Source organism: Ambystoma mexicanum, chromosome 11, assembly GCF_040938575.1.
Source record: "Ambystoma mexicanum isolate Mex_15411 chromosome 11, UKY_AmexF1_1, whole genome shotgun sequence".
NCBI classification, from domain to species: domain Eukaryota; kingdom Metazoa; phylum Chordata; class Amphibia; order Caudata; family Ambystomatidae; genus Ambystoma; species Ambystoma mexicanum.
Window position 1 is genome coordinate 700665999 of NC_090934.1, and position 17179 is coordinate 700683177.

General features: G+C 52.5%; 1 protein-coding gene across 3 annotated transcripts in view; it reads right to left on the reverse strand.

The window, feature by feature from the left end:
* The window catches only part of LOC138503670 (solute carrier family 13 member 1-like), a 989022-nt gene that overhangs the window by 397116 nt on the left and 574727 nt on the right, over window positions 1–17179 (reverse strand). For all 3 annotated transcript variants that reach the window (XM_069623570.1, XM_069623569.1, XM_069623568.1), the window contains one exon: window positions 3990–4028. In XM_069623570.1, the coding sequence (XP_069479671.1) occupies window positions 3990–4028 (39 nt within the window). The remainder of the gene's footprint in view (window positions 1–3989; window positions 4029–17179) is intronic.

Here is a 17179-nt window from a genome sequence, read left to right on the forward strand (position 1 = left end):
TTTCCCCTTAGGGGCCAGGGTTCGGAGTGCCGGAGATATGGCGCCGACCCGAAGTGAAACAGTTCTGGATGAGCGCTCAGGTAATGTCTTTGCATTCGCTCATTCAATGTCTTTGTCTTTTTTCCCCATAGGGGCCGGGGTCCGGAGATGCCAGGAAGTGGCAGGACCCGAAATGCAGTGGGAATAATCCAACAGGTAAGACTTAAAAGGAAACTGAGCTTTCCTTATTCCTTTTCTCCCTCTCACCTTTGTTCTTGTCTTTTTTCCTCTAGGCACCGGGGCGTAGCTGAATCCGGAAGATCGCTGCTGAAGATGGAAGCGCCTTGCAAAGGTGAGTAAAATGCAGCGCTGCAGCGATCGAAACGAAATGCCTTTAAAATGATGTCTTCCTTTTCAGGGCCGTTGGAGAAATGACTCCGGAATGCAGATTTAGCAGGTAAGGGCTTTTCTTCTCCTATTCTCTTCCTTTCTCCCCTTGCAGGTGTTCCAGGGTGCTGGCAGGCGTGGCTGAAGTCAGGATGCAGGAGCTGACACGGTGAGCGTCCAGCTGCTAGGTGCAGAACAACGCGAAGCATGTGTGGCTGTTCGGGTGGGGTTTAAATAGCCTTGGAAGAAGTTCCTGGTATGTATCCTTCCACCAATCAGATATGTATCCTTGCCCGACCACACCCGGGTGGTGAAGTAGTCCTACAGGTTAAGTAGTCCCATTCAGGCCTCAAGAGGGCCTGGATGAAGCAGCAAGGTCTGCATCAGGTAAGTGTGCACCCAAGCACTTAAACACATATCCTCTTCTATGAGCCTGGTGCCTAAGGCGCCAGGACTGGGTCCGCTATGAGCCTGGCGCCTTAGGCGCCAGGACTGAGTCCAAAGGGCCCCGACTTGGGCCCGCTGAGACTTCCCTGGGGAAAATGATGTCTGCCTCTGGGGTTACTGGGCCCGGCCTGGCTCCTTAGAGGTAGGCATCATGACATCGCCCGACAGACATCAGGTTTAGTCAACGAACCACCAGGGCCTCTGCCTGGGCCCGAGAGATAAATAGTGTGGAGAGTACCCTCCAATTTTTACCTTTAGGAACATTCAGCAGCTTTAGTCGGGGTCCAGTCCCTCCACAAGGCCTCCCCTACCCCAGTCCCCTCTACTCCTGCCACGTGTCTCATCGGAGCTAGGTCCAACCGTGAACTAGCTTCCAATGTGAGTTGGAGGGATCTTTGAAGGCCTCGGGGGATGCAGCTGGCCACCCTCTGACGACCGAGAGAAACCCCCCTCCGTGTGTCAAGCAGGTGGAACCCGAAACCTTTAGCCCTCAATTTCGGCCTAAGCCTAACCAACTGTGGCAACATCACAACGTAACATAAACGCCCCCAAACATGAGGGGCCCATGTGAGGACCCAGCGGTCAGATGCAGTACAACACAACAACACAACAACATCACATTCCTTAACTTTCTCCCCTTCCTTCTCAGTCACTCGGATCCACCGCGCGTGCTTCGGCATCCGCAGAAGTGGAACAAATGCTTCTCCTGAATTTGCCGGGGCGAGCGGGCGAGTGAACCACAACCGATCAGCACTGCATTCCATTTCTTCTCCCCTCTATCTCGTAATCATGCGGGTCCTCCGCGTCCCTCCGAGGGGTGTCTGGTTTTCCTGAATTTGCGGGTGCCCTTCACTTTGTGTTTCCCCTGGCTGTGGTCAGGGCCCCGTGGGGCCCAACTCGGGTCTCTGTCAGGTCCACCGCTCTCCCCCGAGGGCCACGGAGGGACCTCGATCAGTTCGTCGATGCCTCTTTGGATGTCTTCTTCTGTAACGAGTTGAAAGTTTTCCCCTTGCCACACAAAGGATAGGTAGAATGGGTGTCCCCAGCGGTACCGGACCCCCTTCTCCTGGAGCCACCTGGTGATCGGGGCACATTTCTTCCTCATTTGTAGCGTGAGGGGGGACAGGTCCTGGTATATTGCCACCCTGGAGTTGTCGAATTGTATCTCTCTTAGGGTTCTAGCTCTTTCAAGTATTTTTGCTTTGTCCCTGTAATAGTGGAACTTCGCAAGCACGGTGCGTGGGCCCCTACCGCCTCCGCCAGCTCGATGAACTCTGTCGATCAGGATGGTTTCTCCGGAGTCGGTTCCCAGGACAATCCTAATGATCTTCTGCACTTTGCCCTCCAGGCCGGTCTGGATCTCCCCCTCCACCTCCGACAGGCCGAAGAATCGCAGGTTGCATCTCCGTTCACGATTTTCCATATCGTCCACTTTGAAGCGGAGCTCTCCCTCACGCCGCTGCATCTCCTTGAACCTCGCCTCACCTTGGCGGTGAGGTCAGCCAGCTTGGCACCCATGTCCGTTCTCATCCCCCTGATTTCGTCTAGGATTGTCTGGATATTGCTCTGCATGGTGTTCATGTCGGGGGTCGGCGTGGGCGGCGGGTTGGTCTCCATCTCTTGTTTTCGGGGAATGAATTGGTATCTTGCCAGGGTTCCTTTCCAACTCATGGGGTGTCTCCCCCTCTAGGTCTTCGTAGTTCCCCGCAATCTCCCCCTGGGGCTCAGGGAGAGGGTCCCCTCGATCAGCGCCAACTCCGATGAGGTGTGGTAGTTAGGACGGGCGGGTCGTGCCCCAACCCCCCAGCAGCCACTACTCACGGTTGCTCCGACGTGGGGCCGGTGGGTGCTTTCAAAGGTCGCAGAGGGGCCCAGGCGCGCTCCCGCGTTGGCCCGGGCCTGTTCGGTGTAGGCCGCTAAGAGTTGTGTCGCAGCAGTAGCCGGGGAGAGTCCTTATGGTAATTGTTACGAAGATGTTCCCTAACGCGTGGGGGTGAGGAGAGGAAGGAGCCGGGCGCGCTCCAGCAACAGCCCGGGTCAAGATACACAGATGCGTGTGCGGCAGGCCGGGGTCCGGCCTTGGAGGCCCAAAGCGTATTAACGTCCAGAGCAGCCACAGCGGGAGCTGAAGGTGGGCTCGTCTGAGGAGGCCCCCACGGGCGAGGGCCCCGGTTTCAGAGGGACTCCCACGAGCTTTCCGTGCTGCCTTCAGAGGTGCAGGGTGTCGATTCCTCAGATTGATCCCGGCGAGACGCTCATCCGCGGAGAGGAGGAGCACGGCCGGGGAGCTTCACCTTGTGCGTGGCACGGGCACGGATGGGGGAGGGGAAGCGCGAATGCTCCAAATCAAATATCTCGGGGACCCGGGCACCCCCAAGACTCGGCAAGGTGTCTCCGGAGTCCCCAGGAGTTCCCCCACCTGGATTCAGCCTTTGTAGGAGGATAACGTTCCTTTTATCGCAGTTTACTCCACAAATCTCTCTGGGCTTCAGGGGAGCCGAACGATCAGGCGGCCATCACGCCTGCGCCCCCTGGTGGCCTCTGTTGCATCCTATTTAGTAGAATATAGTAAAAAATATACACAAACTGTACCGTATATATGTTAGTAGGTAGGGTTTTATTGAAGGCGTCTTTGTGTTTACATACTTTCTGATTTTCAGACGCTCTTTGCAGACAGTACAACTAGCAACAGATAGCCAGCCTGGATACGGAATGGGAGAATGCCATGCATTGTTGTTTATTTTAAAACATTGAAGGGGTTAGCATTGGTACCTTGGGGAGCACTAACATGCCTATTCAAAATGTTAAATAGCTCCAAAAAGTAGCCCTCCAGTTGGCTTCTGGGAGCTGTCCTCTTTCCCACTTCCTCGCATTAGTACCAAGGCTCCTGTTACAACGGATCAGTAATAGACTCACCTTATACATGCAGGTAACAGTTTAAACATATGCACAAATGATAATATGACTTTAGGAAACATTTCCCAACTGCAATGCTACAAATCTGAAATGTACTTTTTTTTAAAATATGTATTCACAAGCCTAGATTCCTGGGCTAACTGTGTCCTACACCTGAAATGGTATGGCACTTTTGTGGATAATGTGCATTTTGCATTTATATAATAGTACATTGGATAATGACACTATAAACATGTGGAATGAATAATAAAAGGACTAACCTTTTTAGAAGATCTTTGTTCTTGAAAGGACTGTCGTTGCTGAAAAACAAAAATTGCTGTCATCAAAGATTTGTTCACACTAATGAAGTTTGGTTTTCATCTTAAGAAAACGTTGGAGTGGAGACCATTGAAGAGAAAATGCTTCCACAGAATTTCATACAGTGACATTTGCTGGGTCCAACAACGCCTTTACAGGTTATATTATAGTCTTCTAAACTTTCATTTCAAGAAGCCACTAGTATAATGACACTTGGGGTTTCATTTTTAATGAGGGGTGTAATGTTAATGGAAGGCGTAAAAGAGGCTTTTACACCTTCCATTAACGTCACACCCTATTTTCGTCCAGTTGTATGGTTGCAAGGAGGGGCGAAATGCAACTTCCATTTCCGCCGACTCCCTTCCTCTCCGCCATGCATATGCCCAGCATTTGCGCCGGCCGGCATGAATTTTCATGCCAGTCCCAATGCTGGGGATGCCTATGGAGCCGCCGGCTTTATGTGCCAGCATAAAGCAAGCAGACGCCATGGGATCCATTGTACATGCCATGGTACAATTTAACGCTGCCTGGCAGGCAGCATTTATAATTGGAATTAAACACTGCCTGCCATGTGTGCATAGCAGGCAACGTTTAATTCACTTGCACAGCGCAGTGCAAAAATGCAGGGCAAAAGGCAGCGTGCAGGTATGTATGCCGCTGTTTACCCTGCACATTTGCCACCGTGCAAATGAAAAAAATGTGGCGACGGGGAGCCACCTACGTGTATGACTACACATAATGCTCCCTGCCACCAAATTAAGGGGAAATCGAAAATCTAGCCCTTTAGAGGTATCATGTGCAAGTTTCAAAAAACAGAGATAATACAAACTTGCTAAAACAATATGGAAACTAAAAACCATATCTTTTAAACAATAAATGTGTTGGCGATTTTTGTGATAATTATTTAAAATCTATTAGAACCCAGAGTGAAATGTTACAATCCTGCCAACCAATCCATGGCTTCCAGATAATGTACACTGGTGTAGCCATGGGTCCTGCCGGCTGGCAGGATTCTAACATCACCTCTGTGTGGTGCTCAATAGACTCTCTCCCTCCCACTACCCAGCACTCACCTCTGTGCAGGGCTTTAAGTGGGCCGGGGCTAGCCGGGCCTCTCCAAAAAGGGCTCCCGAGCTGGGACCCTGCTGGGACCCACCCCTGACTAGCCACGGCCACCACAACACCTTAGGCCGCCTGTGTAGCCGAAGCGCTGCACGGTTACAAGGGCTGCCTGCAGGTGTCAGCACTTCTGATTAGAACAAAGCAAAAAGCATTGCCTATTCTTTTTTCTAAACCGAAGTACTGACACCTGCAAGCAGCCCATGTAACCGTGCACTGCTTTGGCTACACAGGCTCCCTCATGTCTCTTAATAGGAGGGCTGGACTGCCAAGCTCTCCTTTTGTTTGAGAGTAAATAGTCATCACTTAGCATGAAGCTCCTTGGCTTCATGCTGTGTGATGACTTTACTCGAAAACAAATGGAGTGCTGGGCAGTCTAGCCCTCCTCCAATTTCTGGGTACAGAGACATCAGCAGTTCATTCAAGGAGCCCGTGGTTAAAGCATTGCGGCTCCTTGAATTCATGGGCTGCTGCTGTATGTGAGAGCTGGGGCGCACTGCTTTGGTGCGCCCAGCCCCTTCTTTTGTTTAAATGGAGGGGCAGGGTACTTCAAAGGTAATAATGCGGGTCTGCCCCAGATCTACTTCTTTTACCCTGTATACCTGTACTTAGGCCACATGCTCTAATGAGAGCCCCCACCCCTCGATTTCTAAACCCTCTTAAAGCACTGCCTCTCTGTGCCACCGTTGGGTCCTGCACTGCAAGCAGGGCTGTGTTCCTCTCCTGCTGCCCCCTCGTCCCATTCTCCTCAGAACATGCCTTCCATTCCCGGGGCCTTCCTCCTGTCTTGGTGGGTAGTAGGGGGACTGGGTGGGGGGCCTGGTCCCTCCCTCCTGCTCTATTCACTTAACAAAAACTGAGAGGGAAAATAGGCTAACGCCTACTATCTGCCGGGCTACGTAAACTGTGAGGAATCTGATCAGCTGCACGGTGGGTGTGCACTCGCCTGGGCTTTTTTGATATTTTTTAAGAAATTGAATAATGGGAGATCAACCTCGGAAAATGTGTGGGGCTAATCTGCACATATTTTCCTATGCTCACCGCACAACAAACACATACGTGTACTCTTGGTGGACACAGCCTACAGGTGCAGTCCTCTTGTCATTTTCAGTTGGAATGTGATGGCCAGGAGTACATGAAAGCAGCAAGAGGAGGAGGGCAACACCTTCCTCCTGCCATGGCCAGCCTAATTAAATATCAAACGTTCCATGGATCCACCCTATCCTTTGTCCAGCTGCTGGTGGCAGTGCATACCGATGAGTTCATTGAAGCAGGCCTGCGGGAGGCATAGTCACAGGACGGACAAAGGACAGGATACCCAAAACCCTTTTGATATGCAACTGTGTCAACTTGAAGTCAGCTCCCACCCCTTAGTACGAAGGCCAGTGAATGTCATGTCTGGGACAACTGTTTCCAGTAAGCAACACATGCAAGGGCACACCCTTTCAGAGTCAAGAAGTATGTGATTTGATGGAGAAAGAAAGTCTGTTACTGCTATAACTTCAAGGGAGACCTGAACTTTAATTGAAGACCACAGAGGGCTCAATTAACTAGAGACCCTTTGATGCACAACAGACAGGAAGATGGGTGGGACTTAGTAGTATATGTTGTCACCTCTTTACCTTTCCTGTTGCAAAGCACTCTGGTTATGACCTCGCGCATAACAGAAGATTGTTGGTGTGGACCCAGGATTGGTTCATTAAGGTAGGCTTAGCCTGCACCAATCACTGAGGCCCATTTGGCATTAAAAGAGGGCTGAGCCTCTCTCTTAGCAGATCATTCGATGACTTTGAAAGGAGTAAGAAGAAGGACTCATTTGGACCCTGGCTGAAGGTACAGTCTTCCTTACAGCTTCCGCCAGTGAAGGAAGGCCAGGATTTCCAAAAGGGAAGCAAGATCCCTCCCCTAAACATCTCCCAGGGAACAGAGGGAGATACCGAACTCAGAAGACCCATCCAGCAGCTCCAGAACCAGTACCCAGCCAGCACACAGTGTGTCCTGCTAGGTTCTGCCAGCAAGCTTCCTAGGTGGGAAGTGCCAGAGAGTCTCTGAACAAAGGACAAGGCCGTTGCCTGCAAACACTCTCCTCAGCTTTGGGCCGCCCGCTTAAAGAATGACACAAGCCCAGTGAAAAAGCTAGGAGGAGTGCCACAACAAGCATCAACCAGCATCCATCTTTAGAGGACATTTTTGAGGCAGTTGAACCCTCGTACCACGACCGGCTGCACCACTGACTGTTGTCACGCTGCAGTCACTAAAGCTGTCCGAGCGCCACGACCAGCGTTCCAGATCCACCAACCAGCACAGAGACAATGATTCTTGACCCAGTGCAGCCGTAGGCCAGCATGCAGCCGACCATGCAGCCTCGCTTGCCGAACTGCCGCTTCCCGATACCGCCAGCTGTCGCCCGTCTTCAACTCTGTCGCAGGAGCTGCAAAGCATCCTGGTATCGACTCAACTCTGTCGAGCATCAAGATCATCTCAAGCACCAGGTACAATGTGGTTCTGTCCTCCTAATCCTTCTCTGAAGGCCCCTAGTGACATTTAAGACCACTTGCTTCCTTGGTGCTGAAACCAAATAACCTTGAACAGTTAAGATTGATTGCTTTACTGACTACCCTCCTGTCAGTATCCAGAGTGCATCCCTTTCCTTCGTGAAACGGTCTGTCCTCTGTGTTCCTTTACAGGGTGGGTTGTATTTTTTAGTGTTCTAGAACTGTTTATTGTAATAATAATACATTATTTTGATACAACCTTGACTGGACAGTCCCTTTATCATTGGGTAATTGTATTTTCGCTGTGTTGCAACTAACCAACTATCCATGAACTTGTAGAGATAAACCTGCTGTTACGTCCATGTTACCAAAATTGGACAAGGAGGTTTATAATTTACTTGTATTTCCAATCTGTTCGGATCCCTTCTGGTGTACTAGAGGTGTGGGGCTGATTGATGGTTTAGAAACTGATATTCATCCCTGGACCACTGGTGCCCCCCAAGTTGAATCATCACAGAAGCTCTCCAGCCACTTTTATTCCTCTTCAGACACTTTGGGTCCTTTGGTCTAGCAACAGAAATAAGAGCACTTATCAGCCCTGTGCCCTCCGTGACCTTGCTTTGTTTGGGCCCATAATTCATGCTTCTAGGCTCATAAGAGCCTGTACTGGCCACAGCTGTGGCCAATAACGCTTAATTCTTTTTCCTAGCAACATGATTCAGTGTGAATCAACCTTTTTTCATCGTACTTACATTTTTGGGGAGTTTAAAATTCTTTTTTAAAAATCACAAGTAAACCAATGACTATCTACAGGCAGCATTTGTATTTTATTGAATTTATATAGCCCTTTACTCCAAAGTGCTTTACATGAGAACAAGTAAACATACAGCAAGCATAAGATGACAATTGAACCACAACCTGATAACAGCATAGAGAACAATTTACAATATTACAGCGGAGAGAAGGGTGTAGGAGGGGGGAGGTGAACAAGGGAGTGGTAGGTGGGACATGGTCTGTGGTGAATGTGGTGGGGCCAGGAATTATCGTGTACAAAAATAAGTGCCAGGGCGCACATTTTTCTAGTAAGCTTGTGACACATCGAGGCAGGCAGCTTGTTGCCACTGTTGCCACTAACCATGGCTGTTCGCCACCGTGTCAGCGTATTTGGGGTTGAAGCTGTGCTCGCACAGACTTATTGGGGTTGATGGATGCATGCACTATGGCAGGTATGCTCATTAGAAATACCAATCAACCTAACACAAAACAACAGAGCATGCTAGTTGCATCTTTAAGAGACACATGTTTAAGTGCTTCTTTAAACACATAGTCATCGTTAACATGTTGCTGTGCTTCTCTAGGTGGCAAGTGGACCTTATTGGCAATCTTATCAGATAACAAAGCAAACGTGCTTTCTTACTATGGTAAATTGATAGACAAATACAGGCAAAATCCTTACTGAATAGAAGAACTTTCCTGTCAAACACTTCAGCAAGACCTTCTTGTGTAGGTTGGCACCCAGGACAGGCACTCCTCCCGAGCAATAGCATTTTCCCTAGCATTGCCCCAGTGTTGATGCTGCCGGCTGTCTTTGATTTCCACCCACCCTGTTGATGCACTGTTTCCAGTGATTGCACTAGCGGAGCTGCACCACCGTCATGCAGACTGACTGAAGCCGTGTGCAGGCATGACCAGCACGGAAGCTCAGGACTGTCACCTTCCACCTCATTGTAATTGATGTCAATGGATAACTAGCAGTGCTACATCCGTGTTGGTCATCAAGTTCAGGAATTACAATGAGCCAGAAGAGGCAAAACACTACATCATAATCAAACGGCGCCTGAGACAATGAGTGCCGGGGCTCAAAAATAAGGGCCAGCACTCAGCACAGTGCAGTGGCAAACACCCACCACAAGTTAAGCAGTGGACGGTGCTCTGTGCAGAGCGAAGATCTAAGTGCGGACGTTGGAAAAGGGGTACAATTGTCAGGGTTTATCGGCCATGTACATGTTACCTCTCACACAATGGGGCTTTGCGTACTCCTATTAGTCTTGTGGCTGCTGTCATGTTTACAAAACACTTCTGCATTCATCATTTTCATCCCACAGAGCCTGTGGCGGCTGCAGCACTACAGGACTGTTAACCTTTTCTTTGTTATGGAATTTCAATGAAATGCTGTCATGTAGACAAACGTTAGACTGCGATAGCATAAAAACAGGCTGGTTGTAGGTTGTGACAGATTTCAATGGAGCAACAAAACAACTTTAAAGCACTGCTTACACGTTCAGTTCCACCAACAGTGTCACCAGTCTGCATTCTCAAATGCAGCTTCTACTTTCTGTCCAAATGTTAGCCTTGTGTGATGATAAGTCTCAACTTTATTAACATGTAATTCCGAACAGTCCAATAGCTTCTGGTTCTGTCCCTTCATTTTTTATTCTTTCAATATGTTTTATATAAACCTTTTTAAATATCAGATAGCACAGCATTTGATCATCATGCCTGAAAAACATCTGGTACGACTATCAATTACATTTGTGCCATAAAAGGCGGATTTCCATTGCCTGTCAGTTGTGGTACCAGATTTGTTTCAACGGGATGTTGTCTAAAGTTTGTTCCAAAACTTTCATTGCTGCTAAGGTTAGGCTCATGTCAGCCCCGCCCACAATTGTGCTCCACCATTCCTCTGCAGATAAGGAACAAGTTACTTACCTGTAACTGTTGTTCTCCAGCATGGGTCTGGCATGGATTCACATGCTCATGAATATTCCCCGTCGTCAGGCTGGGAATCCTCGGTAAAGAAAAAAACCAGTATCAGTTTCGTTTCTGATCTGTCTTTCGTAGTAATAACCAATCACTGGTCTCTGCGTCATACTGACCACAGCCAATGACTGCCCTCTACCTGAGCACCGCCTCTGGCAGCCATCTTCAGATTTGGAAGCACGTGAAGTGGCAGTATGACCAAGTGAAGAGCCGCAGAGGGGTAGGCGGGAGGGTTCGCATGTGAATCCATGCCAGACCCATGCTGGAGAACAACAGTTACAGGTAAGTAACTTGTTCCTTCTCCAGCATGGGGTCTGGCATGGATTCACATGCTCATGAATAAAGAATACATAGCAGTACACACATGCACAACCACGGGAGGTGGCAAAGGCTCAACATTAAGCATTACATCAAACTCAACATTAAGCATCTTACCTCCTCACCAGGCTCACCTCAGGCGAACAGGTTGCGCAGCACTGCTTGGCCGACCCTGGACTCCTCCCTGGAATCCCGATCGACGCAGTAGAATCTCGTGAAGGTGTGCGTCGACCTCCACGTAGCAGCCCTACATATGTCCAGCAGGGGCACACCAGAAAGGAACGCCGTGGTAGCTGCGATCGCTCTGGTGGAATGGGCTCTCGGACGGCCAGGCAGCGGTCGGTTTGCCAACCGATGACAGTACATGATACAGCCGGAGAGCCATCTGGAAATGGAAGCCTTCGAGAGAGCCTTTCCCTGATTGACAGGTCCAAAGTTCACAAAGAGTTGTGACGTCTTCCGAAAACACTTTGTGCGGTCCACGTAGAACTTCAGCGCTCTAGCCACATCCAGCGAGTGCAAAGTCCTCTCAGCCGGCGACGAAGGCGACGGGAAGAACACAGGCAACACCAAGGGTTCGTTGAGATGGAAGTCCGACGGTACCTTGGGCATGAAGGAGGGGTGCGTCCTGAGCACTACCCTCGTGTCGTGAAAAGTCAAGTACGGGGCCTTGCAGGAAAGGGCCTGGATCTCTCCCACCCGTCGTGCGGAGGTGATGGCCACAAGAAACGCTGTTTTCCACGACAGAAACTTCAACGGGGCCGAGTGCAGAGGCTCGAACGGAGGTCCCATGAGCTTGGTCAGCACCACGTTGAGCTCCCACGCCGGGGCCGGAGCCTTCACCGGCGGGAACGATCTGAACAGTCCCTTCATGAACTCTTTCACCAGACGATGAGACCACAAGGACGTCCGCCCCGTGGTTCTGGTGTATCGGGAGATCGCAGCAAGATGAATCTTGATGGACGCGTGTGCCAGTCCAGCTTTGGCCAGCGTCAGCAGGTACGGCAGTACCTGGGGAGCCGTAATCCGTAGAGGGTTAATCTTCTGTGCGTGGCACCAGACAGAACCTCTTCCATTTGTGTCCGTAGCATTTAAGAGTCGAGGACGCCCTGGCCTTTGCAAGAACCTCTCTGCAGTCGGCCGGTATGTCGTATCCTCCAAACTCTAGCGCTGCAGGAGCCAGGCCTGCAAGTTCAGCGATTTCGGGTCGTAGTGGAGGATGGCACCTCCTTCCCTGGAGAGTAGATCCGCGTCCACCGGCAGCTTGATTGGCGGGGACGCTGACAAGTCCAGAAGGTCCGGGAACCATATCTGCCTCGGCCACGCAGGTGCGACGAGGATCATCCTGCACCGTGACCTCTTGAGCTGGTTGACGAGCCGGATTAGCAGTGGCAAAGGAGGGAACGCGTAGAGGAACAGGCCCTCCCAGGGGAACGAGAAAGCATCGCCCATGCTCCTCGCCTGGGGAAACCTGCTGGCGAACCTCCGGCACTTGGAGTTCGTCGCCGTCGCGAACAGGTCGATCTGGGGTGTGCCCCACCATCGGAAGAGGCGATCCACTAGATCCTGCCGTAGTTCCCACTCGTGGCACGAGCGCAGCTCCCTGCTGAGTGAGTCGGCGATGGTGTTTTTTATCCCTGCCAGATGAAACGGCACCAGAAACATCCTTTGGGCGACGGCCCAATGCCACAGGTCCTGCGCCTCCTTGGACAGTGCTGGGGACCTGGTTCCGCCCTGTTTCCTGATGTAAAACATGGTGGTGGTGTTGTCGGTGAAGATCCTCACCACCTTGCCCTTGAGGGACGGAAGGAAGGACCTGAGGGCCCAGAACACTGCACGGAGCTCCAGGACGTTGATATGGAGGGACTTCTCCGTCGGGAGCCAAAGGCCTCTCGCGTGCAGATTTTCGGTGTGCGCTCCCCACCCTTCCAGGGAGGCATCCGTGGTCACTGTCTCCTGGTGGTCTGGGGTCTGGAAGTCCATGCCCGCTGTCAGATGCGCGCGGGTGCCCCACCACCGGACCGCTCGGCGGAAACTCTTGTCGAGTGTGATCCTCTCCTCGAAGCCGCCCGTCGTTTGGATCCAGCGCGCGTCCAGGAACTCCTGCAACGGGCGCATCCGGAGCCTGCACATGGGAATGAGGTAGATGCAAGAAGACATCATTCCGAGGAGGGACTTGATGGACCTCACCTTGGCCGTGTCGGAAACCAACATCCGCTGTACCTTGCCCAGGATGGACCTGGTCCTTTCCTCCGACGGGGAGGCCAGAAGGGACACTGTGTCGAGCTTCGCTCCCAGAAACAGTGCGTTTTGCGCGGGTACCAGGTGGGACTTGGCGTAGTTCACGGAGAATCCCAGGTCCGTGAGAAGTTGGACGGTCCTTGCCGTGTGCTCCACGGCGAGCTCCCTCGTCTTGGCTCGGATGAGCCAGTCGTCCAGGTAGGGGTAGACGTGGATCCCCTCGCGGCGCAGCTGCGCGGCCACCGGTGCAAAGGAACTTGGTGAATACCCTGGGTGCCGACCGTAGTCCGAAGGGGAGGGCTTTGAACTGGTAGTGACGCCCTTGGACCACAAACCTGAGGAATTTTCGGTGCCCCTTTAGGATGGGAATATGGAAGTAGGCATCCTCCAAATCCAACGACGACAGGAAGTCTCCTTCCTCCAGCTGACCCAGGACGTGCTGGAGGGTGACCATCCGGAACTTCTGCGCCTTGATGAACTTGTTCAGACGTCGCAGGTCTAGGATGGGGCGCCATCCTCCCGTCTTCTTCTTCACGAGGAAGTATCTAGAGTAAACTCCGGAGCCCCGAAGCCTCTTTGGGACGAGTTCGATGGCGCCCTTCCTGAGCATCGCCTTTACCTCCAGGAGAAGCTGAGGGACGTGAAGCTCTTTCCTGGCCACAGGGGGGACGCGCGGGCACCTTCTTTGAAACTCGAGCGCGTGGCCCCGGGCTAAGGCGTCCAGCACCCAACGGTCGGTGGAGATGGACTCCCACACGCTGACCAAGCTCGCCAGCCAGCCTCCCACCGGGGTGCGTCGGTGGGGGCCCGACCCCACGGCCGGTTCAATCCTGTTTCGACGAGGCTTTGCCGCCTTGACCTCCTTGGCGACGACAGCGGGGTCCGCCAGACTTGCCTCGTCCTCTGTAGGCCTCCTGAGACGACAAGCGGGCCGCTTGACGGTAGGTGGAGAAACCACCGCCGGAACCTTTGGAGGCGCCCTTGCCTCCGCTGCTCCGAAAGGGCGTCCGTCGTTGCTGCAGAACCCCAAGGGCCCGGGCCGTCTCAGTGTCCGCTTTAATGGCCTGAAGGGAATCGTCCACTGTTTTCCCAAACAGGTTGTTCCCATCGAACGGCATGTCCAGGACTCTGGTCTGTACGTCTTGACGGAAGTCCGTAGCCTTGAGCCATCCACGCCGCCTAAGGCACACGCCGTTGCCCAACTGGCGAAACCCAGTGTCGGCGATGTCCGTTGCAATAGTGATGGCGTGGTCCGACGCCACCTCACCTTCCTGTAGGATCTCCAGGGCATCCGCCCTCTTGTCGTCCGGTAGGAAGTCCAGCAGGGGAGCCAGTTTGTACCATAGCTCCCTGTCGTAGCGGGCCACGATAGCCAAGGCGTTGGCCGCTTTAATCGTCGTCGCTGCAGACGAGATGACCCTGCGTCCCATAGCGTCCAATTTCTTTCCCTCGCCGTCCGGTGGGGAAGTCGATGTGGAGGCCGCACCCCCCCCCCGCTTTCTTCCTGGCCGCCGCGGAGACGACGGAGTCCGGGGTAGGCTGCGCCCGGAGGCACAGGGGGGCCGCGTCCGGGACCCGGTACTTCTTCTCGTACCGGTCTCTTCTAGCTGGCGTCGTGGAAGGGTTCTTGAGGAGGGAGAGGCCCTCATCCCAAATGTCGTCCAGTAGAGGCACCGCGAGGACCGTCTTCCTCTTGGCCTCGCGCCGTTGATAAAGGAATCCTTCCTTTTTCTTCTCCTCAGGGCAGAGTTGGAAAAGCTCGGATGCCCTGGCGATCATGGAGTGGAACGATCCAATCTCGTCGGGCGGAGAAGCCCTGGTGGGAGGTGACGACGGTAGATCCTCGTTGTATACCTCGTCGTCCGTACCCGTCGCTGCCGTGTCAGTCCCCGTATCATCCCCTCGGGTGGACGGGGAGGAGGGCTGGACGGGGCGCGACGGCTGAAAAGGAGGTGGAGGGTGAATCCTTCTTTTCTTGGGCGGGGGAACACCAGAAGGTCCCGGTTCAGGATCCCCCGACGGGAGAGGTTCCTCCGTCGGCAACGGTAGTCTCGTCCTTATCTCTGAGCATAAGGACTGTATAGCCAACAAAATGGCCGCCGAGTTGTCTTGCGGCGCTGGCAGCGGGGAATCCGACGGGCGATCAGGGGCCCTGTCGGCACCCTCGACGATGTCGTCGTCACCTGCGTCGGGATCCATCCCGACGGGCCGGTCTTCTTCCACGCCAAGGCCGTGACTTAAGATCTCGATCAGCTCTTCCTCCGAGGTTGAAGCCGAATCTACGACAACGCCCTGCCCCCCCTTTTTCTTCCCCGCCGGGGATTTCACGGGGGTCCTATCTATGGGCACAAAAGAGGACTCCCTCCGAGGTGGCAGGGAGACTCTGAGCCCCGAGGTCGCCACCACTGGTGTAGCCTCCACAGGCTGAGCCAGGGCCGCCGCGACAGTTTCGATAGAGGGCTTGGCCGGATGGATTAAGGCCTTCACCACCTTAGGTGCGCTCACCGCCTTATCCTTGAGGGGGGGGACACTGCCTCGCTCCCCCTCCGATGGGGCCTTCGAGCTCGACCGGGGCCTCTCCAGGAGCTTCGCCGGGTGCTCGCCCTTCCTCTTACCCGACCCAGAGCGTTGGCTCGTGGCTGAAGGTGCCGGGGAGGGTGCGCCCTGCCTGGCGCCCGTAGAGCCCGACCGTTCGGCGCTCCTGGTGCCAGCGGACTCGCGGTGCTTGGCCTTGTGTTGGACCCCCGTTGCCGGGGCGTCCTCAAAGGTCTTAGAAGACCGCTCGGATTTCTTCCTCTTCTTCTCGCATGACGGGCTCTTCCCTTCCAGCCAGTTGGCGAGACGTTGATGGCGGTCCTTCATGGTCCGCTCCGACATATTGCCGCAAAACGCACAGTCCTTCTCCACGTGCGTCTTGTCCTCATGTAAGCAGTAGAGACAAAAGCAGTGTTCGTCCTCCTTAAAGACGTTCTGCAGCTGGCATCCAGGGCAGACCCTGAACAGCTTTCCGGGCGTCGAGCTTCCCTTCTCCTGGGCCATGTCCGGGCCTGAGAAGCTTCTAGAGTCCTCCAAAAGCGTAGCTCGACGAAATCTTCACCCTTGAGGGGCGCAGACGAATCCGACACGGGTCCCCGTTGATCGGATGGAGAGTCGGTGGAGCTTGAGGCTCTTTTGACCGAAAAAAAACGAAGTTTTTGAGAAAAAACGTGAAAAAATAGCACTAACGCTCGAGAGCAATAGCACGAGGATCCCAACACATGAACGTGCGGTAAAAATCTGAAGATGGCTGCCAGAGACGGTGCTTAGGTAGAGGGCAGTCATTGGCTGTGGTCAGTATGACGCAGAGACCAGTGATTGGTTATTACTACGAAAGACAGATCAGAAACGAAACTGATACTGGTTTTTTTCTTTACCGAGGATTCCCAGCCTGACGACGGGGAATATTCATGAGCATGTGAATCCATGCCAGACCCCATGCTGGAGAACAAGTCTATTTTGCAGACAACATTTCCCCAGGTATGTTGTCCTCAGATTTCCCAACGCAGGGCAGGCAGTCATGATATGTTGCGAGGATTTCAAGACCTCAACTCTCCGGCAGAATCTACACCATGGATTGCCATCTGGATTTTTTTCCCCAAAGGTATACAATATCACACATTGGGAGTGTATTAAGCCTACATCTTAGAAACATGTCTCAGTAATGTCTTGATGAAAAAATGTTGAGCTATTCAGGTACATCGTTCAAAGCTCTTCCTTCAGATCCGTTTGAAATGCTCATTCGATTGTTGGACTTCTTAGTCTGTGTTTGAGTCCAATCAATGTCTTTTAGCTTCCTCTTGACCATGTCAGGATTTGTTATCAGCATTTCTGTTGTTGCTCCTATTTCTTTAAGCCAAATAAGACTTCTTTGCAATCTTCTAATAAGTCTTCTCTTGTTCCAATCCTTTCGGTTCTTATGACTTCAAGGGGCGCCGAATATACTTCCGATATGCATATCCTTAATAAGGACAGGGATTTCCACAGAACCTGAGATTCCATTAACTGTAGCCCTAGCTCGTATCTGATGGCACTGATCGCGAGCCCCTTAGGCAGTCGCAGTACCTGTCTCTAGAATAGACCTTCCAGCACTGGCCATGTTTCCCAGGACATATTTAATAGTGCTTCCGCTCTATGTGTTTATACTGGTACCACCTTCTGCATATAGACTATAAGCACTGGTA